The sequence below is a fragment of the Lupinus angustifolius genome, chromosome LG04, assembly GCF_001865875.1.
Source record: "Lupinus angustifolius cultivar Tanjil chromosome LG04, LupAngTanjil_v1.0, whole genome shotgun sequence".
In the NCBI taxonomy this organism is placed as follows: domain Eukaryota; kingdom Viridiplantae; phylum Streptophyta; class Magnoliopsida; order Fabales; family Fabaceae; genus Lupinus; species Lupinus angustifolius.
The window spans coordinates 27175121-27200043 of record NC_032012.1 but is presented as its reverse complement, the minus strand read 5'-3'; the positions used below and the strand labels follow the sequence as shown (position 1 = coordinate 27200043).

The 24923-nt window shown below is 31.9% G+C and overlaps 5 protein-coding genes across 9 annotated transcripts in view; 2 read left to right on the top strand and 3 right to left on the bottom strand.

Moving 5' to 3' along the window:
• The window catches only part of LOC109346825 (LRR receptor-like serine/threonine-protein kinase ERL2), a 7534-nt gene extending 6496 nt beyond the window's left edge, over positions 1–1038 (bottom strand). For 2 of the 4 annotated variants that reach the window (XM_019586631.1, XM_019586630.1), the window contains exon 1: positions 626–1036. In XM_019586631.1, the coding sequence (XP_019442176.1) occupies positions 626–764 (139 nt within the window). In that variant the 5' untranslated portion in view covers positions 765–1036. Of the gene's footprint in view, positions 1–625 lie in introns of all 4 variants that reach the window. The other 2 variants (XM_019586628.1, XM_019586629.1) reach the window with 2 other exon arrangements.
• Positions 4538–5810, top strand: LOC109346824. Of its 2 annotated transcripts, XM_019586627.1 has the most exons (4): positions 4554–4638; positions 4678–4701; positions 4773–4886; positions 5291–5810. In XM_019586627.1, exons 1-4 carry the CDS (start codon positions 4570–4572, stop codon positions 5612–5614), a joined length of 531 nt encoding a protein of 176 aa, XP_019442172.1. In that variant the 5' UTR covers positions 4554–4569; the 3' UTR covers positions 5615–5810. The 2 variants fall into 2 exon arrangements, with proteins under 2 accessions (XP_019442171.1, XP_019442172.1); XM_019586626.1 differs by having other exon boundaries at positions 4538–4701.
• LOC109346823 (gibberellin 20 oxidase 1-like) lies at positions 7611–9544 on the bottom strand. The gene is made up of 3 exons (XM_019586625.1): positions 8806–9544; positions 8208–8529; positions 7611–8123 (listed from the first exon to the last, which is right to left on the bottom strand). Exons 1-3 carry the CDS (start codon positions 9375–9377, stop codon positions 7860–7862), a joined length of 1158 nt encoding a protein of 385 aa, XP_019442170.1. The 5' UTR covers positions 9378–9544; the 3' UTR covers positions 7611–7859.
• Positions 15160–18677, bottom strand: LOC109346822 (uncharacterized protein At1g04910-like). The gene is made up of 9 exons (XM_019586624.1): positions 18631–18677; positions 18402–18549; positions 18123–18201; positions 17951–18021; positions 17776–17864; positions 17568–17691; positions 17197–17480; positions 16561–16690; positions 15160–16395 (listed from the first exon to the last, which is right to left on the bottom strand). The coding sequence occupies exons 1-9, from the start codon at positions 18639–18641 to the stop codon at positions 15805–15807; spliced, it is 1527 nt and encodes a 508-aa protein (XP_019442169.1). The 5' UTR covers positions 18642–18677; the 3' UTR covers positions 15160–15804.
• Positions 19852–24923, top strand: part of LOC109346821 (MADS-box transcription factor 17-like) — a 5860-nt gene continuing 788 nt past the window's right edge. The window contains exons 1-6 of the mRNA XM_019586623.1: positions 19852–20149; positions 23655–23739; positions 23844–23905; positions 24234–24333; positions 24482–24523; positions 24845–24886. Coding sequence (XP_019442168.1) covers positions 19968–20149; positions 23655–23739; positions 23844–23905; positions 24234–24333; positions 24482–24523; positions 24845–24886 — 513 coding nt within the window. The 5' untranslated portion in view covers positions 19852–19967. The remainder of the gene's footprint in view (positions 20150–23654; positions 23740–23843; positions 23906–24233; positions 24334–24481; positions 24524–24844; positions 24887–24923) is intronic.

Sequence of the window (24923 nt, the reverse complement as noted above, 5' to 3'; positions counted from 1 at the left end):
TATATATATATATATCCGTAGTATATAATACTCCCATATTAAAACTATAAAATAAAACAACCCGGCTCCTAAGCTATAAAATGGAACCTGCTATGATTTCATAAAATGCATCATATTATCGTAGAGCTGCTCCTAAACTCAAAAAGTTAAACGAAACAACGTACTAGAGTAAAAAAATCGGTTAATCTAATAATGACAGTGTAGACCCTCCTCCATCTTTGAAAAGAGGAAAAAGGGATTTACCCAACTTGATTCATTAGTCATCATAACAAAATGGGTTGAGATGATTAGACGAAGCACTTTTTTATTAGACAAAACAAAAATAGTCATCATTGTAACATGATTATTTTATGCTCCCACTCACTCATCTCATACAGCTCCAAACCCAACATCAAATTATTTAATCAGTCGGAGACAAAACACCTAAGAATGTAATAATGCTAGAAAAATAACACAAAATATAAGAGAACAGAATCTACATTTGACTTTGTTTAAAAAAGACATCGATATAAAATAAAGTAAAGAGAAAAGCAATGAAATCAAGGTTACATTATTTTTATTGAGTGAGTGGGTGGAATGTGGAAAGGAAACATAGAAGAGTAAATGGGGTGAGTTAGACACAGACCTTGTTGAGTGAGTGGTGAAGCAAATGGAGAGAGAAGCAACAACAGTAACAGAAGCAACGTTGGCATACCAGACAGGAAAAGCTTTGTCTTTTGGTGTTGAGAAGCACAGAGTAACAGCACCGAGCCATCATTTTCCATTGCTACGTAGCAGAAAATGAAAAATGTGAATCAGAAAAGGAATAACCTTCACAAAGAGAGTGTGTCTGGTAGAGAGAGAAAAATGAGAGCGTGTCTGGTAGCAAGAGAGAGAGAGAGTGAACTTGAATGCGTGAACTTGAAGATATACATTGAGGCAGTGAGTTATGAAGAGAGAGAGATAGAGTGTGTGTTTTTTAGAGCGAGAAAATCAACACAAAAAAAGAAGTAGTAAGGGCTGTTTGGTGTACAGGAATAAGTGTTTGTGTTTGAAAAAGCTGATAATGTCTTTCAAATTACTTATAAATTAATTGAAGGGAACTTGAAACTTTTAAATTATAAGTTAATTCTACTCTACACCTGAGGTTATAAGTTAGTTGTATCTGATAGTTCTATTTTATGAACTCCTCCTTTTAATCAGTTGGCTTATAAGGTTTAGCTAATTACTACACTCTATATTTTGGAGAGATAAGTAAGTGAAATAAATGAAGTTGTCTCCATCCCTATCCACGAAACCAAACATGAGGAAAGAGTGGGTGGAATGGGAAATAGAAACGGCGGTGAAGGGACGTTAAGTGATTAGATGAATAGTGACTATGATTGTAGCCGCCGTCATTGGTACTCGCCGTTTTTCAATGTTTGACAGCTATTCACGCTGTCTACCCCACGCGCTTTTACTCTTATGCTCGTTAAGGACAACTATATCAACGGTTTTAAATTAAGAGATTGTTAACACGCCATTCACCAAGCGTCGACCTTTCTATTCCTATTTATGGAGCTCGTTGCGCGTGATACAATTAACATTCTGCCTAAAATATGCCTTTTTCCCCAAATAATTCAACCTTATCCTTCTCACTTACATTTATTTTACCCACCGATATAGGAAAATGATATATCCTCATACTACATTTTTTTACTTACGAGAAGATGACATGTGCTATAATAAGATGTTTTATTTATTAACGATTGGTTTATAAGTGACACATATCACTTTTTTATAGGTAAGAAGATTAGTATGAAGATTTTGTAAAAAGATACAACAATTCTCATATTTATAATTCATTTGTCTTTAACGTTAATTAAATATGAATAGAGAATAATGTAATAATAATATAAAACTTTTTTAATATACGTTATATATATACATTTTTTTCTTTTCATTTTACACAATATATTATTAAGTTTGAAATTACTAATGTACTCATTTATACAATATTAGTGTGTTGGTATACAATTTGTGTCTCTCGACCTGTATTTTTATTTTCTATTATTGAAATTTAATTTTTACATACTTATTTTAGATGATCATACACATTTTGTATTTAATTATACATGCTATTATAATTTTGGCTTTAGTTTTTTTTGTTTCCCACAAGTATCATTGCACTGGAGATAATTATGTCCGAGTCGGGAACATCCATAGGTATGTGGGGCTAACTCTCCCAACACACATTTTTTTACTCGAACCCGAGATCTTATTTAAGGGGATCAAGCATGTATCACTTGAACCAACGCCTGTTGATATTTTGACTATAGTTTGAGATTGAGTATAAAATCTGTATATGATATAAATTATTACAAAAGAAATATTTTCCAAAGAAAATTCAAATGGGTGATTTTTCTTGTCTAAAAAAGTTGTATCGAATATTACATGAGATGATATTCATATATAGAGAATATGGCATAATGAGTAATTCTTTGCATCCAATTATTGCAAAATTATTTTCATTGCATATGTTACAAAATTGAATAAAGGTGAGATAATCATATTACTAGAATTAAAGGATATTATACATGTTTTATTATCTAAATATCATTTAGGTATATTTTGCATTTATATAGTAGTAAGAGTGAAATTGAGATATAGAAATTATGCATGTCTTTATAGAAATTAGTTGGTGAATTAAGACTCATCAATTTCTTTTTTATTCTACAAGAACTTAGATTCTCATTATTTTGGTAATGAACTAATTTATTTTAGGATGTATAATTGACTCCTACAACAAATGTTATTTCAAGAAATCAAACATTTGACTCAATGCTTTTTTCTAATCTAATAAGGTTTTATATCACTAAATAAATATCTTATTAATACTCAAGAGTGTTTAGGTAAATATACAATGGTTTTAACTGGCCTGTAAGTCATTACCTTTAACCTTAAATCATAACTTATAAATTATAGTTTCATATGTTTGACATTATTATTTGAAAGTTAAGCCAAAGTGTTAAGTAAGCTGATTAGAAACTCATATGTAAAGAATTAATCTATGATTTATAAATTAGCTAAATGGATTAATAATATTTGCCACACATTTGTTTAAGAAGGTAGTATATCAAAATTGAACATAAATAATTTAAAATTTATAATTGGTAAGTCAATGAATGGAATTAAAAGTTGTTTATTAGAAGATATAAAAAGTGTTAGTTGTTGTTGATGGAGTTATAAACCATGAGTCACTCCTTATCTCTTAGGGATTCAATACTTGTGAGTCATAGGTTTTTTATGGTGCCTTTATCACAATAACCGAAAAACTAGTTGAAAGGTGAAAGTAAAAGGAAGGTTAGAAATTTAAGGTTGAAAGCTCATATAATTTAGCTTTGACATGCTTAAAAAATAAGCTGATAAACACATAATTTGAAAGAACTTATGAGATCCATGAAATATATATTAATAATTAGTTGACATTATAATGAAATACATATTTGTCTGTTGTGTAGAAGCAAAGAGGGCATTATTATTGACATATATGTGTTGAATTTGTAAAGTGACAGTAATAGTGTAATAGATGGTGAAGTGAAGGGCAGCTATAAAGCTGACACTACTTTCCCTCTTTCTTCTCTTCTTTTTTGGGAACACGAGAATGGGAGTGCATTGCAATGTTCTATAGTAGAGTGCATGCATAGGGAGAGAGAGATATTGCAATGTTCTATAGTAGAGTGCATAGGGAGAGAGAGATATTGCAATGTTCCATAGTAGAGTGCATAGGGAGAGAGAGATATTGCAATGTTCTATAGTAGATGGAGAGGATCAAAGGGGATTCTGTCGGCACCATATCCGCCGCGGCACCGCCGTCATCACCGTACGAAAGAGAATAGTGTTAAAAAACAAATAAAGGTATTATTAATGTTTACGTTTCTTTATTTGTAGCTTGTAACACCCGCATATGTGGTTCAGACATAAAGAGGAAGGAAGGAAGGAAGGAATAGGATATCATTCATAATTCATTGTACCCATCATAGGACCCAAGAGAGGCATAGAACTCAAGTGTTTCATAAGGGGGCATATATAATAAGCCCATAACGTTTGGGCCACTTTTGTCAGAAAAAAGAATAAGACGCCGTTGCCGGGGATCGAACGGGTCACCCGCGTGACAGGCGAGAATACTTACCACTATACTACAACGACTCCATATTTAGTAGATTATATACATTATTTATCATTGGACTTCTGCTAGAGTCCCTCTTCTAATTAAATCAATGGTTATGTTAGGGCATGACATTAAGTGAAAATCAAATTCATTCAACATTGATGGAATAAAATTTTAACTATCCAAAGATAAAAATAGTAAATATGTTTTGTTGTGTTATTTTAGTCTTTCATGTTATCTTCACTCTTTTTCTTTCTGTGTAGGCCCAATCAACCGACAGATACAAATTTGTATATTTTTAAATTAATTAATGTTAGACTCGTGCCGCACATGAACTAAAAAGAACAAGGGAACTCTTTTTTCATGTTATCTTAATTTATTACCTTAATATTTACTACCTTAACTTTTGTTCATTCTGTTAACAAAAGTTTCAGCCAAAAATGGTGAAACAGTTTACCTTTCTTCTTCTTCTTCTTCTGATTCTCTTCTTTGCATTTGGATTTACAGAATCACAATCTTCTTATGTTCTAATGCCACACGTTACTGATTCCTTCAATGTCAGCTACATCCAGGTACTCCTTAAATACAAACCCTCTTTCTTATTTTTCTCTATTATTGCTTTTTTATTCACTTTCTCAATTAGATGAACAACGCCGATACTTGTTTATACTCGCTGGTTATATCTACTTCTTGCTCCTCTCCTAAGTATACAAGGGATCAAATCAGTATTGCTTTTGGTGATGCTTATGCCAATCAGGTTTCTCATTTCACTCTCTTTTTATTCATTCATTCAATCTTAGCTTAGTTCTGTACCAATTTCTTATGTGCATTAGTTGCTTCTATGCTTATGTGTACAAAGGCTAACAATCAAACTATATAGGTGTTTTAAAAGCTTCCATAGTTTTAAAGCATTAAGAGTCAACCTATATAGGTGTTTTAGGGGAGTGATGATTTTCCATTGTGATATTACCAAATCACTGGCTAATCAATGGCTTTCACATACATGTTTGTAAATAAAACAGAACAGACTCAAAGTAGAATCTGAAAAAAGAAAAACCCTCAATTTGTTTATAAACAAAACTAATCAAGGAATATTCATTGTGAATCATTGGTATTTCATTATTTTCTTCCTTTGTTCACTTATCACATTTTAACATTCAGATATATGCACCAAGACTGGATGATCCAGCTTCAGGTACATTTGAAAGCTGTTCTTCAGATACATTTCAGATAAGTGGTCCATGTGCATATCAGATATGTTATGTGTACCTATATAGATCTGGATATGATGGTTGGAAACCTGAAAGTGTGAGAATCAGTGGTTATAACAGCAGGCCTGTTACTTTCTATTACAACACATACATCCCCAGTGATGCGTGGTACGGGTTTAATTTATGCAATCATGCTTCTTCTTCATTCCAAGTATCTACTAAGACATGGTTTATATGTATTGTTTTAGGACTTTTTCTTAATTTTTGGATTTAAGTTAATGTATTTCCCATTTTTTTCTGTATTTCTTTTACCTTGTAACCATGATACCTACTACTATATGGTAGAATAAGTAGGGACACCAGATGTGGAGCTTTTTTAAAGTTTGTCTGATTTTTGATCAGTTTAATGTTTGAACAATGAGGGCTGTATAAGACAAAGAAGGGTTTGGGGGATGGTGTTGCAAATTCCAGACCCTGATGAATTATGATAAATTGGTGTGATATTGAAATGAATTATACTTTGAAAGGAAACAGTTTTGGTTGTTGTTATGAGAAGTGTAGGGAAAATTTAGCATTAAATAATCTGAAGGTTGTAACTTGTAAGATGTGATGTGATTCAGTTACATTCTCATGACTTCTGAGTTATGATATATAGGATGCAAGAATAGTCAAAGTTTTCATGTTGCCCATGTTTCTAAATATTTAAAACCTTATGATATATGTAGTTCAACATCATGATGAATAATCAATATCTTTCTAATTGTTGAATCATTGCCATTACAGCCTTTTTGAGAGGCTAGCTGCAACTGAAGTTTAAAAAACCATACACAATTACACATGCTGAAACAACTTATATAATCCTAGGTAATGTTCTTTTTTTAATTTGTGAAGGGTTCATTACTTAAATTCACTTATGCAAACATTTTTTAACCAGGAGAAGAGAAGATAAATTATACACCTCTAGAAGTTTGAACACAACTACTCACACTTTATAGTTTATATAATTTGGGATGCCTCAACTTAGTTCCCTCTATAGATTATGCTAGAGATTGGTAGATATTTATTGCTTAGCCAGAACTAATATCTTCATTGAATGTCATTACGAGATGATTCATAATTAGATGGATAGTTATCATCTCTAAGATAATTTGTGAGTTTTAAGACTTATGTACATGAGAGCCCAATCCAAAAGACTAGTCTATCAGGTGGGAAAGCTTCATGGCGCTTAAGTACCATATTGAGTTTGATATTCTACCTCCTAACATTGTCATTCCCGTTAAGGGCCGACGTCCACAATGACTTTCACTTTGTCGATACTAAGTAGATAGATTAACAAACTCAATGTATTACTTAAGCCTTGAGGCTTTCCCACCTAATAAACTAGTCTATTGGGTTGGACTCTTCTCATGTGCTTAAGTGTAAAGTAAGTAATTATGAGGTAGCTTAAGTGCTTAACAGAAAACCTTATTAATTATCTATCTATCTATTATCTTTGTGGCTTTTACATTTTTATTTGTCTAAACGGAAATGATTAAAATATGACAAGAAGAATGTTGCAGCATCCAAAGACAGGGGTGAGGACAAATTTAATGAGTATTCCCTTGCAATACAATTTACAGAAACCTCCAATCTTTTACAGGTATCAAAAAATCAGAATAGTAAAGCCAAACAATAAGTTGTCTGCTATATTTATATATATGCATCCAGGATCTTACATATAAATATCCTCAATGTATTTTAGCTCCCTAATCCACCGAATCATTCAAAAAGTGGGCCACATATATATTTTTATTGGATTTATTTGCTGGTTTTTAACCTTACTCCCTAATGGGTCCAAGACCTTCAAGATATTGAAAGGTTATTGGTTGGTGAACTGGAGTTGTGACATTGGGTATAGCAGTAAATAAAGCAAGGCTTTAATTGAATAAGCACTATTAATTAAGATTCATTACGTGTTAACCTCTGTTTTTTTCTTCAAATGAGTACAACAATTGGAACTTCCATACAAAAGACTGTGGACATTCAACACTAAATGTGATTTTATGTTTTTAATTCCTTATACTCAACTCAACGGCTTGTATCTTCTCTACTTCCTCAATATGATTTCACTCTCACTTATATTCGTAATTATTACCTTGTTTCTTTTCTTTTCTGTTTTAGATTGCAGAGTTGATTCATGATTCACATGATTGTTGAGAGTCTAGTTTTAACTTATGAGTATTTCTGATAAGAGTGAGAGTGGTAGATGTAGTTATAGTGAGACAAGGTCATTTACCTTAAAGAGGTTATACATTTCCATTCAGCAAAGTTGCTACAATTTACCATACCATATATGCAGATTACAATAAGAACCCTTCTATATCATCAAAATGAAAATTACAAAACTAACTTATGAACTCTTGCTTATTGATGATTCCTTTAAACTATTTTATCTTCCCTGATTTGTTGGAGCAACACTGAAAACATGAACAAAGGCTAATATAATATAATATAATGCCTTTTATGTGGTCCTTGAAAATTCAACTGGTTTTGAGTTGAAGCCAGTTGGTAAATGCCCCAAGGGTTTTCATATCAGCTCTATAGTGTTTCTGAGTAAACTCAAGCAACATAGGCCATGTAAAATCTGGGTACAGCCTTGGACTAAAATTGTCCACTAATTCACATGGTGGACTCACCACCTTATCACTTCTTGGACACAAAAAGAAAGCTAAAGATTTTCTTGTTATCTTGTTGTTCACCACTGCCCTATGCAAGCAACTCTTGTATCTTCCATTTGAAAGAGCCTTCATCATTGTAAACCAAAAAAGTAGTTTAGTTCAAGGGTCAGGATAAAAAGCTCAAAAAAGTACTGTGAAATGGTAACTTACCATGAAGGTATCACCAATATTGACCACAAAAGCATTGAGATTTGGGCTAATGGAATGCCATTGGTTGTCAACAAAAACTTGGAGGCCACCAACTTGGTCTTGGTGCAGAATGGTCAAAGAAGTTGGATCACAATGAGGACCAGTGCCTAAAGTGAGTTCAGGTTTTTGACAAGGAGGGTAGTAATTGAGCCTCATTATTGAATTATTCTCTTCAAAGAACTCCCTGAAACAAGTTTTGTCAACTCCAAGGCTCATTCCTAGAAGCTCCATTATACCTAAAGAAAGTGTATTCATAGCTTCACAGTAGTCCTGGTAAACCTTCCTGTATAGTAATAAACATGCAAACACATAATTTAGCAAGAGGGTCAATTTTTTTATGGACAGTTTATAATAATAAACATGCAAACACATAATTTAGCAGGAGAGTCAAAAAAAAGTTTTTTTATACAGTTTTTTTGACTCGGACCGGGAGGGAAAAAGTTGTTTAGGTGTCAGAGTTTGAACTCAGATGCTCACACTTTATGTCCCAGTCGGGGACTTGAGAGACTCAAAAAGTCAATGATGAAACATAGGCACAAAAAAAGGAATGAATTAGTACCCAGATTGGTCAAAATCTTTGCCCATTGTGTTGCATAAGTAGTCTTGGACAAGGTTGGGTGAGTTTTTGTGAGCTGAAAACTGAAAAGAAAGTGTTTCCTTCCAAGGAAGCTTAGAAGAGAATCTGCCAGTGAAGCTACTAGCATAACCACAGTGCTCACCTACTTTCCTCTGAGCCCTCTGTTTCTGAAACAGGGGAAGCTCAAAAAACTCATCCATGTGAAGATGAGCATTAGATATTAACTCATTATCAATCCCATGATTGACAACAAGAAAAAAACCATGCTTTAAGCATGCTTCACCAACAAGCCTTGAAGCTTCTAATGATGCAAGTGGATCACCAGAGAGGAATCCTCCCAAGTCAATGAGAGGGACATGTAGTTCAGGCACATCTAAACAAGCTTTCTCTTCATCAGGCCAAATGAATTGCTTAGGTAAATGAAGCTGGTGCCTAAGAACTGAGGCATCAAAAACCAATGCTTGTAGTTCTTCTTCTCCTTCTTTGGTTTCTTGCTTTGGTGGTTGTTGAGGCATGATGAAAGAGTGCATGCTTGTTTTGCAATCTATTGTCATTGCATTAATAATTAGAAAATGATAATGCAAACTTAGACTATGATTTTGTGAGAGAGAGAGAGAGAGAGATAAAGAAAAATGGAATGCAATAACAAGTTTGAAGGAGAAGATGGTGCTTGTTGTGAAAATCAAAGAACAAATCTAAGAATCTTTATATAAGCCCGCGCCCACACTTGTCTCTTGGAAGGATAATAGTTAGGACTTAAATATTCAATTGTCTTTGTACCATTATTGTAAACATTTTCTTAATGCTATGTATCAATCACTTCTTACAGTCCCTCTTAACTCTCCTCTTTTTCTACTTCATCTATTCCTATTTATTTGTCTAAATTGTATTTTTAGATTTTCATTATTGCAAAATGATGCTATGAACACACAATGAGTTGAGTACAAGTACATTAAATGAACTGTCTTATTTTTTAAGGAGCATAAATGTTCATCACAATTGTGGGCAGGCCTAACCATATATCACTATATCAAAAGGAATTATTTCATATTCTCAAACAGGGGAAATGCTGTCATAACATATTTTCCCCCTACGTTACAAAACAATTAGTGTAAAATATACTTTGTTCATAAACAGATTATGCAAGAAAAGGATCAGGGTTAGATATATTTTCAGATTGGTAGTTCTGTGATAGGAAATGATCAGATTAAATTACTAAAATAAGAAATCTCAAAAACGATACTCATGCATGTACCAAAAAATAACAAATATTCACCCACATAAATATTAGCTTTACATATTATATATCATTAATAGTGTGTAATATTTTTATCTTGAAAATATCAATATTTGCTTAAGTTTTCTTTTATGAAAATTTCTCAATGATTTTAGCAATGATCCCAAACGATATTTGTCTTTTATCACGCTGCCAAAAGGTGTATCCCAATGGCATTTCTTGGTTAGAGTAATACTAGTATTTATGGAAAATTCCAAAGTCCTGGCATAGTAAGAAATATTACAATATTACAATGAATGTGTTAAAATGATGATAAATATGACATTATCTTAGTGTTATAGTATAAGAGATCATTCTTACTATGCGACCATCTTAAATTCTTAGTGCTCATTGCCCACTTTCACACCCTCACTCTATATATGGAAGATAAGTTGATTACATAAGCCATTGCTTATTGAGTAAATGATGGAAAGAGTAGAGGCATATGAGTGTAGGGTAAAGACAATTATAGAGACAAGTTTTAGTGATGGTATCAGGTATAGATTACAGAGGAACAAAATGACAGATATAGAGTTAGAGGATTTCATGTTATGAAAGCACCACATTACAAATTTCTCGGTATGAGTACCTTTCACTTCAGCATTGGGTGAGTTTCTTATCATCCTCAATCAATCATCAGATACTTATTTGTATGTTATGTATATAAATATCAAGACATTATACAAGCCTATGCTAACATAACTATCCATATATACATATTTAGACTGCACTAAAATACCTTAAAAATGAATCTGCCTTGCTATCCTTCAAAATGCACTGTGAGAGCATGGAAATTTTATAAAGTCAAGTCAGAATATTACATTCAAATTCATAGTTTAGTATTTGTATAAAGGCTTAATGATATCTGTTCATTTGAGGAGAAAGTTGCCGAACATGTCAGGTTGGACATTACTATTTACAAGTAGAAAGTGGGTAGCATTTTTAAGACTATACAATTTTGATGTTCTTTCATTTTCCACTAAAAGATGGCTTCCTTTTTTCCCATCATACATAATATCATAATATCATTTGGTGGTATGTCATGTGGGATTTTGGATTTTATTATAAGAGAAGAAGTTGGTATATATAGTACCATCATATCCCAAACGGGGTTCTGTCTAGGATCTTGAAGTGAAATTCAGCTAATTAATTCATTTCATCATCTACAATGATGTCACTACCCTCATGTTGGGATAATGCATCATATTTAAACTACTATTTCATCACAAATTCATTTACCAACACTACAAATATAATCAACAATCTAGTTCTTCTGCAAGCCCTTTGTAGCTAGTATCTGAAATACAGAATATAATAATTAAAATAATTTATTTGGTTTAAAGATATTGATTCTACATCTTTTTTTTTTATATCTATGAGTTGGGGTATTTTACACATTGCCGACAAGATCTTGTGGAAGAAGATTGTTCACTGTTGGCAATAGCTAGTTGTGTTGATTATGGAATCTAGTCATATATCAACGTGCGTGCAAAATTTGTGATGCAATAGATTATATATTTTCTCTCTCACTCCCTCCATTTTAATTGCCAAATACACCCATATAAAGTAATAATCATTATAAATATTAATTATAAACAAGGTTATCTATCTTGAGAAGGATAATTATGTGTGTGGTACATGGTTTAAGGATGTCGTTTGTAATATATATTTGATGTTATTATTACATACAATAGCTGATATATGATGTTTGGTGTTACAAAATCCAATCTGAACTCATTTAGAAGATAGTGGTGATGGTTTAGCATCTCAAAGAGGTGGTCCAAGTGATGCAGAAGCAGATTGCATTGAAAGAGGGACAAAGAGGAAGACAGCAATCAAGTCCATCAAGTTGTAGAGCCAACTAACAAGTTGCTGTAGTAGTAATTGTTACCATGTCATTCATGCTATAAGACTAACCAAACCTAATACAAAACTTCTAATCCATTATGTCTTCTCATATGGGTAACATCAAGTTTTCCATAACTTACCCTAAATAAGCAACCATGTAACTATTACCTTATTATTTTTCTTACATTTCCTTATACATATAGCTTATATAGTTATCAGATATTGTCGACCATAACAACCAGCTCGGTCAGTAAAGTTGTGAAACATAAACTATGAGCAAATGTTTTAATTTTAGTTTTGGAGTTTTGAAGATAAAGTAATGCTTGATTGTGATTTGTGATGATAAGTAACAATCAGTTATTCCAAACCATATTTCAGACCAATAAAAATATGTTATATAAATTAAAAAATTAAATATTTATAATTTTTTTATGTTTTTATTTCAATATTATTTGTTGAGGTAATACCGAAAATAGAGATATAATAAGTAAATGTGATGACCAAAGAGTTCAACCTTGACAATGTACCCTTTTAAAGGTAGATGATAATCCATACAGATGAGACCAATACACCCAAACTCTTAGCCTAGGACACCATTTTTTATGTCTTTTAACTTTTTTTGTCATCTTCCTTTTTTCTCTTGACCTAATCTTTCCTGACTTTGACATGCAAATGTGTTTAGCGAGATACAAGGTTGTGGTTATGGTTGTGATTTTAGAACTTTTTAAAATTCTTGACATTATGGACAAATGCTGCTAATATAATCTCAGTTGCAGTTATGATAAAGTTTAAATGAGTTCCATGAATATATTTAAAACCTTGTGTATGTGTGTTAGTGTCTTCCCTTTAAAGTCACTCCCTCATAATCATAATCACTTGAAAAATCTAAATGATTAACAAGTGCATTTTATTCAATAGTATGTGAATAGTTTAAAAAGAGAAAGGCTAGAGAGGGTGGAGAGCAAAATCATGAAAATGATCCCATCCCATTTATAAATGGAGAGAAGAAAGTATTTGTACTTATTATTGCATATATATTAATCATCCTATGTCTAGCGATCGAGACCTGATCTATTGTACCAAATCAATGATAATAAAGAAAAAATAATAATTTTTTAATTTTTAATTAATATTTCATATTTTCATTACTTTGGGACATGCTTTAGAACACAAAATTCTTATCCACATGATATCATAAAAAAATGACATAACCCCTTATTTATTTGCATAAATTTGCTATGGATGGGATGATAATATTATATCCTCTTTCTAACTATTTTCCTTAGGAGAACTTTGTAAGTTTCATGTCTATTCTTTGACCCAACATCTTAAGAGCATCTACATCTCTTAGTTTTATTCCAATTTATGTGAAATCTTAACTTTCAACGTATGTCATTAATGCTATGTGAAATAATGGTTTGAGCGCTCATAGGACCCTCCAAAATCACTTAACCCCACACCTTGCACAAAACTCGGGTGCTATTTTTAAGGAGTTTAATATGAAAATATTAATTTTTGTACATTGGTTTTCAATTATTCAGAATCAGAAAACAACATAGCAATATTTTGTTTTTTAGTCGTAGTTGTAACTTTGTTTATATAATCCCAAGTCTATGTGAGTTGGGTCTAGGGTGAATACTTACAAACAAGGCATGATGTGACATAGTTTGAATAGGTTATTAGTGAATTCCTTGGACACAAAGTCTTGAACCTTGGTTTGACTGTAGTTATATCTTTTAGTGTTTTTGGGTGAAAATTTATAATGCAAAGTGATAGAAGTACACTGAGTGAGTTTCCCACATCAGAAATCAGTGATTGGTTCATTGGGTAGTTTTGTATGGTGTGGACCAAGGATGGCCAGTTAGATAAGGTAAGTGCCTCTTTCTCACTTGTACTCATTTCCACTTTCTCATGTCTTCCAACATTTATATATGCGTTCACTGTTATTATATACCAAATATCTCTTAATGTCATTCATTCTCTCCAATTAATTAATGCTCATCAAAATTCTCCATATTCTCATTCCCTCAACTTGTCATATTGCATACCCACATTTGCATTATCTTTTCACTATATACATACTTTTAAGTTCTTTGTCACCTTCTTCATATCTTTCTTTCTTTTTCGTGCTTAGATATGATACATAGCTACCCAAGTTTAGTAGTAAATATTGTATGGAAGCAAATCTCACATTATTTGTTTGACTTAGAAAACAGTAGGCCTATTCCATTCATTAACAATCTATTCTGACACAGAAACTTAATATTGTATTAGAGTCAAAGTCTAACATCTCTCTAATTGCGATAGAGCAAAAGATACACTCATTAATTACATTTTCTCTCTATCTTCACATCTAATTCCACTCATTAATTACTTAATTTTTCTTCAAATATTATTCATCTTATTCCTCATCTAGCACTTACACGATATATATTTTTAGCTTGGATAACCTTCATTTTAAATTATTGTTGAATGGTGATACCCCAATGGCACAACTTCATTTTAAATTAATTTTTCGAACATTATATGCCTACCATCATAGTGACAAATTTTTAATAAAATGGTTTAAAACCAAACATGTCAACTATATTGAATAGTAGAATGGAAAATTTTTGAACAAGCAAGTGGATATTTTAATAAGCCAGTAGACGAACATTTCTACATGGTGCATCTGTTTTATGAGAAAGGAGATCAACAGTATTTTAAGAAGAAAAATAAAGTAATTGAATTGAGAAGTGAGACCAGATATGAAGAGAAAATGTAATAAATATTTTTAAAACAAAATAAGATAAATTGTCTAAAATTTCCTTGAAATGAAATCATTTTTTGTCCAAATAGTTGGGTACATAATACTAACATGATCCTTCATGAAAATGACTCATTTTAGCAAACTCATACATATATGGCATGGCTACTCAAATTTGCCTATCTACACTTTTCATCAATGAGTGACCATTTAACAAAAAAGGTCAAATTGTGATTGATAAGAAAAGAATATGAATTATCAAATCGGAGTGTCAAATTGTCAATAGCTTCACCACCCATAACTTCCTTCTTAACCTTGATTAATAACTAAATATAAACTGCATCACCCCAAACATAGTTCCTAACCACGAGTAAGAATTATCAGGTGTTCCAATTGTCACATATATTCATAGCCGCCCTTCTAAATTTTTTTAGAGAATTGTAAAAATTAGACATGAAAATAGTTCTGAAGCAAAAGGAACTGTTAAATTTAAGACATCATGTTCATCATTGTCTCAAACAAAGCACCGATAAGTACGACATTTATCATCCTAATTGAATGTTCGATAATACTGACATCAGAAATCCAGACTTCAGATTACTTTTATTGTTTTCAAACAGAAAATATAGAATTGTGGAAAAACTTGAACATGTCATTAATTTCCCATCTTACTTTTCAGCCCTACTAGTCCTAATATCTATAACATAAATCTGCCAGATTGTTCATCCTTCCCCAGGTAACTAACTAAAGTGCCATCATCCCTCATGAGCAGATACTATAGGGGAAGGATTACCAATTTTGTCATTAACTTTTTCCTACAAATATAACTCTAGTTACACTCCCAGCTCTCTATCCAATCTTTTTTATCTTCCTTCTATTTTTTACACACACCAAACTAATAAAGGCAAGCTTATAAATCAGTGCCATGAATTCTCATATCTAACTATATCACTCCCTCAGTAGACAAAATAGATTGAGACAAAAAAATCACCTGAAAATCTCTGGACCTTGAAATCGGAGCTCATTCCTTTTCAATTTCGTCCAAAGCAGTTCATTAATGGAGAGTAAGAGAACCATCAGCCCAAAGCCACAAGTAACTCTTATCTCTGGCTCAAGATATTGTAGAATTTGTCTCATTTGTTGCTTCTTTCACTAATTCATCGTTCAGACCATTTAAAATATCATTTGGTGGACATTTGTTTGCAGGGTTTTCTGCAGCTGTTTGGCAGAAGCATTCAGGCCAGGAATTTGTATAGAAAGATTCCGGAGAAACACGCTTATGAGGTTCACCAAAGTTCGTTTTAAGCATGACTTTCCTAACAGTGTCCTCAAAACCTGCCACTCGCCCTTTCTCCCTATCGATGAAGATAGGGGCAAGAGCTTTTCTATCAGGCCTGATTGTAGTCCGAAAACCATAATAAAGGCGATGTCCAAGGAGGTTGTTTGCAAAGTTGCTTGGGCCATCATATGTTGGCATGAAAATGTCAGAAAGAAGACAGACCATGTAATCCACCGCAGAACCTGCCAACCCCCTTGTGTTCTGAACAAGATCTTCAGAGTGTTTCACAGAACTATGATTCTCGAGTCGAGGGAACATACTTCGAAATGGTTTCATAAATCGATCCCCGCCGAACAATTCACCAGCTGCAAGATATATCCTGGTAGAATTGTCAAAACCCAATGCATGCAAAATAAGACCAACCTGCAATGAAAAACACAACATACATGCAATTAAAACACTAGCATCAAAATCAAAATCTTCAATAAATTAGATGTTTGTAATCGCCAGCATGCATATAAAGGTTAGTTCATTTACCAGACCCTGAGAAATACATTAAAGGACAATCAGAGCAAAACTAAACTTTACCTCCTCAGGAGTCAATGGGCATTTTCCAATGGCCCTTCTTTCATCATAGACGAGTCTTTTAGGTGCAAAATTTTGTTCTCGATACTTCTTCAAAATCTTTTGTTCCTCAGGAGTAAATATATCGAAGCAACTACAATCATATTCATATTCAAAATGAGTAATTTAGAAATGAAAGCATTCCATTATGTTTTGAAAAAATAAAACAAGATTGTTTATCTATCAATAGAACAGACTCAGCTCTTCCTTACAGAACAAGGCCTTTAAATTAACCAGAAAGTAAGTCAACCTACACTGTTTTTAGAGATCAGGACAGTTTGAAGCTGCAAGTAAAAATCAAAAGCTATGGTGCCAGAAAACTATGGTACTCAAATATAAAAAATATATAATAATTTGTCAATTAAGAAATATGACATTCTCACCTGGGATCCAACATTATATGAAATAGATAGAAAGACTTTGAAGTAGCTATTGAAACCATAAAAAGGAATTGATACAAGTCCATGGATAGATGAAAGTTTCCCATAGGCAGTTAACTTTTGATAGCGGAAGACATACAAAGCAATTAACCAATGTTTATATCTCAAATGGTGTTAACATATGCGAACATAAAGGTCCAACATAACCTAGATAACTTACCCAGCAAATGCCAACATATCCATCTCAAACCGAAGATGTATGGACATGAAGGGACCTTGTGCACGTAGCTTATCAACTATTGATTGACTTAGCTTCATGATATGTGGCTTGAATCTTAAAGCATGATAGTTAACTCGACACCTCAACCTTTGGTACTCAGGATTGTCAATTTCTTCGGCTAAGCGATGTGAAAAGGGAGTAAGATAGATGGCACCGTGTTCCTTCATTTTGTTGAGAGCTTCAGTAGTATACCAACTTATAGGAGCATCTCTTGGGGGGCGAAGCTGTGCCAAAATAACATTACAATGTATTATCCTGTAAACTGAAATAATTTCCAAGCACTCGTCAATGACCAAATTATGACAGTCTACCTGAAACGGTTTGATTTTTTTCTTTTTGGCATTTTTTAGATTTTCTGGAATGGTTTCAACAATGTTGACGTCATACTTGAGTGTCTGGATGAAGTGTTCAACATCATAGATACCATGGAAACCACTGCAGATAATAGAAAATAAAAGAGCATATAATAACATGACATGAGTAAAGATGCAGTTAAAATATGAAGAGATTAATTAGTACCTGTCATCATGCCAGAAGGAATTAGCATCCAAGTCGGGTAGCACTAGAGTAGCATTCATGATTCGTGCAGCTAGAACAGCATTAGAGATCTACAGCATAGATATGAATTATGAATATATGAATAGTAATCTGTATAAAGAGAGGGAAACAGAGATTGAGGGTTAAAGATAGAAACCGCAGTGCGTTGCTGATTGAGGCCGCCATTACATCGAACACGCAAATAGCCATTGGTTTGGGTTGGAGGAGCTGATTCGAAAAGAATGAAGCAATGAGTATACAAAAATGGATATAAATATAAATATAAATATAAATTGAAATGAAAGAGAGAATGTTATATAAATGGATACGTGGCCAATAAGTTCGAGGAGCTGAAGATGGACGCCAACCACCAGAATCAGCATTGCTCCATAATTCTTCTAAATGGATCTGTTTAATTCATAATAATAATTGATAATAATAAATGAAGAAGAAGAAGAAGAAGAAGAAGAAGAAGAAGAAGAAGAAGAAGAAGAAGAAGAAGAAGAAGAAGAAGAAGAAGAAGAAGAAGAAGAAGAAGAAGAAGAAGAAGAAGAAGAAGAAGAAGAAGAAGAAGAAGAAGAAGAAGAAGAAGAAAGTGAGAGTAAGACCTCCTTAGTGGGAAAGTTAGAAAGAGGGTTTGAAGAAGTATATGAGTATAAGAAAGAGAGGGTTGAGATGAGAAGAACCAAAGCAACAATTGAAAACTTCACTAACATTCCCTTCAAACCAGATCCTCCAACTTGGCGTCTCTGAAATCTGAACAAAACAGAATCAATTACATTCAAATATAATTACCTTGAATGGAGATTCATTCAATTAATCATTATCTTCGCTTACCTCCTCATCATGCTACTATACTTGTCTTCAGATTCAAACTCAATAATATCCACTGTCAAGTGTGAAGTTGAAGCTCAATTAAAGCGAATATACAAAATGGACCACCATCCATTTTGGGCTTCCAAATTCGACTATAGGCCTCAACAACTATGGACTTCGTTTCCTTTTAACACCACTTATTTTAAGGAATCAATATTCACTTGAAATACAACCCAACCCATTTTTAAAATGCTTGTATCACAAAAGATTTATTATCTTTGTGTTCAAACTTTGTTATCAATGTCCCACATTTATTTGCCAGTCATTATTTAACTCCTTTTTTTTCTATGATCAAAATATATGTCAGAATCAGGTAACGTGTCGAAAACCAAATGGAGAGTTAAGTTTTTATGCGACAAAAACGAAATGAGAACCATTGGGGTTAAGAAACGTGTCCAGGACAAGTAGGATTAGACTTTGGGCCCATGAGATAATAAATAATGGTAGGTCCCCCATATAGTGTAAATATGGAATATAAAGTTTCAATAAAGTTGAAAAGATTGAGTTGACTTGGTGACTGTGAAATAGGATTCCACAAACATCCAACATATAGATGCTGACTAGTAAATGGACCACAAATACATTAAATTAACCCTTTTCATTCCTTTTGCTACAGGAAAATACAAAATAAACTAGTACACAAAGTGAGAAATGAAGACATAGGATCTATAAAAAAATCTAAACAAATTAAACAAATATTTTTATCATGATTGAAATTATGGTAATAAATTTCTAAATGCCATGCTTGACACGTATATGAATGTCACCTCAGCATAAGCACTTGACAATTAACATTGACTTCACAGGTCAGATTTAAAATGAAAAAAAGGCTTCACAAATCACAAGCACCCACAATTTTCTATCACTTTCTATATATATAACATCAACAGATCAACAGAGGGTGAATTCAAGAAAAACTAAGGTTGCCATTTTTTTGCATGCACTTATATGTAATTCATTATAATTTTACGTCCCATTTAAATGAATGTATTTGATTTCAAAACCTTAACAAAAATTTACTGTAGCTCTCAATAAAGTTATATACTGTACGAAAACTTATTCATGTAATTTATCCCTGTACCAAATTGACACACATACACATATATACCACTACATTTGTGGTGAATATGATGTATGAAAATAAAGATAGAATATGGAATCTTGCCCTTCTATATAAATAAATGTTGTCTCTAAATAGTTACGCAAATGCATGTGCCTTTCTTATCCTTATGCAGTTGAAGATATATAGTACATATGTAGAGTGAAAAATAAAGTGTGTGTATGTGTGTGGAATAATCATGGGAAGAGGAAGAGTTATTGTAGAGAGAATAGAGAACAAGATCAGTCGTCAAGTAACATTCTCAAAGAGAAGGAGTGGTTTGTTGAAGAAAGCATTTGAGCTATCTGTGCTATGCGATGCTGAAATTGCTCTTATCATCTTCTCTAGTCGTGGCAAGCTTTTCCAGTTCAGCACTTCTGAGTATTTTTCTTATCTTTTTTTACTTTCTTCTTAATTTACAAATGCTGCTTCATTTCGGTTATCTTTTAACTACTATCAACATTTTATTTATCACAATTACAGTAAAAGTAGTATAGTCACAATTCAGTATACCAACCCGTAATATTAAAGATTTCACTCATCATAATCTTCAACCTCCTGAAATCGAATCTCAATGCTCATGTAAAAACAAAATAGAAGTTCTCACCGTTCAACACTGTCATTTTTTGGATCAGGAGAGAGCATACAGTACCCATCCAAATTAAAACCCAAACATGTTTGATTTTTAATTTCTTTCCTTTAACCATTGAGTACTATAAAATTCTTAGACTCTTCGGTTTATTTTAATTTCTTTTACTATTTGGAGTATTAGATCTTAGCTAGGGTTCTTTTTTCCTTTTTCTTTCACTTCTCTTACTGGGTAGAAATCTAGGATGATAAAGATCTATCAAAACTTAAATATGAGTTACTCCAATACAATTTATTATATAAGCATAACTTGTTACATACAATAGGGTGATAAACTCAAATAATAACTAATTAGATAAATATAAACTATAGATAAAATCAGATAAATAATACTCTATCAATTCAAATATATCCATTACGCCCCTCAAACAAAAGTTTCCATAAGCTTTAAGTTTGTTATAAATAATTCTTATCAAAATAAAGTTAATAAAATCATTATATAGGCTCCATAAAAAATGCTCAAAGGTGTTGTGAACTACAAAATCTGCATATATAATTAATATCGGAATGATCATTGATGTAAAAGGAAGTCACAACTAATTTAATTCACCACTACAACAAAACAAAAGGCACAACTGGAATGATCATCAATGAGAAGAAAAAATCATTAGTATAATCACCATCAGAATGATCGTTGATAGGAAAAGAAGTCATTTTTTTTATCAGCGGGAAAAGAAGTCATTTTTTTATCAGCGGGAAAAGAAGTCATTACTGACATAATTTTTCAATTGATGAAAAAATGCATCACCAGAATGAACATTGATGGGAATAAAACACAATTATTTAATCAATATCAGAATGATCGTCGATGAGAAAAAATAACCACTAACATAATTTGTCAATGACATAAAATGTATCACCAAAATTATCATCACTAGGAAGAGAATTTAGTGATATAATCACTATTGGAATGATCATTGATGCAAAAGAAATTAGTGATCACATAATTCATCACTTGAAGATAATATATCATTAAAATGATCATTAGTGGGAGGAGAAACCAATAAATATAAAACTAAGAAATATATTTTTGTATTGGAACATGTTGATATTGTTTATTTGGACGACTTATTTCATAAAATTTATGGAATTATTAGGTTGAAGGAAAAAATGAATGAAAATTGACATAAGCACACAACAAATAGAGATGAATAATTGAAGTTCCAAATTTTAGCATCTCTACAATATAATGGTGGTTGAATAGGTCACGATAGATAAAACTGCTATAATACCATGTAGAAAACTAGGATGTAAAGATAGGTCAAGCTCAAGTATTGACTTAATCCAGTAGTTTATTATATAACTATAAGATATTATGATAAACTCAAATAATAACTAGATAAAAATAGACTATAAATAAACTTAAATAAAATAAAACTAACTCAATTATAGATAAAATACTACGCCAGAATACCAAAACAACCGTGTTTAAAATTGTCATTTAACAATGCTTTTGTGGCGCTGTCTATGTGAACGCAGTAGTAAATAAAGTTATATTTAAAAACGTTTTTTGAAGCGCCGTATAAAGTAGACATTTAACAGCGCTCACTGAAGTAATCACTGTTAAATGTCTACTTTCTAAATAAGAAAATATCTCTTCCAGACATTCTATCAAACACATGACAATCATGTCCTTACATAGCGTTCTTGTATTCCTCAATGATCAATGCAAGCTGTAGATATAAATAAAACATGACATCTCCAAACAAATAATGTAACAAAGAATCATATCCTATTTTTTATGAAGTCAATTTTCATATAACCTAAATATATCAACATAGACTCTAACATGACAAATTTGATATGCACGTGTAAAGTGCAACACTAGATATGGAGAATAATTTAAAAATATTAGTTCAGTTCTTCCATATAGATGTAACTGAAAACTATCAAAACGTAAATAAATATTAAAAATGCTTCATACAAAGTATATTTTAGAAAAGTAATAGAACTCAGTAATGTTAGACATCAAGCCATCGGAAAATAGCTACCTCTAGATTAGGTACATGTACAATCTATAGTATTGTGATTATTAGTGCAACTTCATGTTACAATAACAAATGAAAGAGAAATGACGATTAAATGGACATATCCTTCCAGTTTTAAGTGACAAGAATAAAAACTGAAAAAAAAAATCATATCCTATATCTAGTACTTGCAAGACTATAACCTTAGCACAATTGTGCATGAAAAAATAAGGAAATAGTTAAAATAAGATAATAATTTACCTTATGTTTGAAGAGAAAAATCAAAAATCGATAGTTTGTTTGAAGAGTGAAACTAAAAACAAAAGGAGAAAAATGTAACTTATGGAGAAGAAAAGTAAGAGAAGTAATAAACTGAGTAATATGTGTATTATTGTGTGAGGTTTTGTTTTTCAAACATTTTAGTATGACCTTTAACAACACTGTCTATAATAAGTGTTGTTAAAAATGTTGTTATCTTTAACAACGCTTATTGAAAAAATATTGATAAATATATGAAATATGATGTAAATTTTTTTATAGGAAAATATATCATTTTCTACTCTAAGCTCATATAATCTAAATGTTTTTTTGTTTTATTGTCTATTTAACATTATTATATAAAAAAAATCTTATGAATCATACCATCTTTTCCACCTAAAGGTTTTCTTTCTCTTGTTCTTAGAGGCACTTTAGTTACATACACGATCTAAATCTAAATTATAGCTAAGATTGTAACATAGTCCCTTTTATTGTTTTCGAACATCATATAACCAAAAATGTAGCTTTTCTTGAGAAATGATGTATTTATAAATAAAAGAACCAAATAATTTATTGACTATTTTGCAATAAAACTAATTCATTTTCCCCCTAAACTCAGCCGTAACCCTAAGAACTAGGTTGAAGTTAACAACATCCTTCTGTTAATATTATATATATATTTTCAATACTGAAATACAACTCTCTCTCTCTCTCTTCTTACTTTCATTTTTGTGTTGAGTGGCTTTTGATGTATTTGAGGAGCTCAGTAAAGCTAAGTTTTCTTTCACAAACACTAGCATTATGATCAATCATAGAGTTTTCTTTATAATAACGATATTTGCATCATGATTATTGTAATTCTGGTCCATATATTGTACTTTAACAGATTACATTTGTCACAGGATTAATTGGTATTGTCGCCAGCAACAAGAAAATAAAACATAAAATATATGTTGAACAAAGTAGTTTAATAAACCATTATTACTGATGTTAACTATTGATGTTATTATCAGCATTAACAAAATCATTGAGAAGTATCGTCAATGTTGCTTCAACATGTCACAGACTGAAGACTTTTTTGAACATCAATCATCACAGGTAATTTCTTCTTCTTCTTTCTCTATGCTGTATTGTGCTTAATATATACAAATTGATTTCTAGTTAATTAAGGAGTAACCGGAGTACTTACATATTAATAGCAGAACCTATACGAGGAGCTTCTGAAATTAAGAGCCAAGCATGAATCTCTTGAGAAGACACAAAGGTAACAACATGAATGTTTTTTCTTGTAAGTTTTTTTAAAAGGAGAGAGGATAATATAGTGATCGAGGTTTGAACTCAACTCAGACACTCATGTTTACTTTTAGGAACACGAATTAGAATGTCATTTGAGTAAGTCCAAGTTAATAAGTGAACCTTGTGCTTCAGAAAAAGCCTAGTTGCTAGCTAGACCAGCGAGGATATATAAAATGTGAACACCTGATTCAAATTTTAGTTGCGGCACAATTTTCTTTATCTCTTTCTTTCAAAAACATTGCCTATAAAAAATTAATGCACACTCATTTATATATATTGTTACTTTGTCTTTGAAGAAATTTTGAAGGGGAAGATCTAGGGCCACTTAGCATGAAAGAATTGCAGAGTCTTGAGAAACAAATTGACAGAACGCTCTCACAAGCACGACAACACCATGTACGTACCTACTAATTAATATAATTCACACTTTATATTTTGATTAGTAACTCAAATGCTCTCATCTTAATAAAACAATATGGAATTCTTGTAACACCATATATGTGTGTGTGTGTAATAACCATTACCCTTCCTTTTAATATTGCAGATGCAAAAACTGCTTGCACGAATTGATGAGTTACGCCAACAGGTATATATACATGCAAGTATGCAACCATCAAAAACTAAAATACTATGAAAGTATTATATGTATTTACTGTTGGATTTTGCTCCATGTGAAATTATAGCGTGAAATAAAAATCTAACTAAGCCAAAACATAGAAATTATAATTTGAAAAATGATATATATATCATTTTGCTTATGAACGTTAGACACCATCCTGTAATTAAAGGTACTAGTTTCATGTTGTCTTAAGCTTAGAAGATTGACAATTAATTTATATGACTAGTGATTATTAGTTGTCATTATCTACGTACATGACTACATATATATATATATATATTTTGGCAGGTTCAGAATCTGGAGGGGGTTAACAAACAATTGGAAGCCAAGGTTTTCCGATCCCTTTAAATTATTATCTGTCAATATA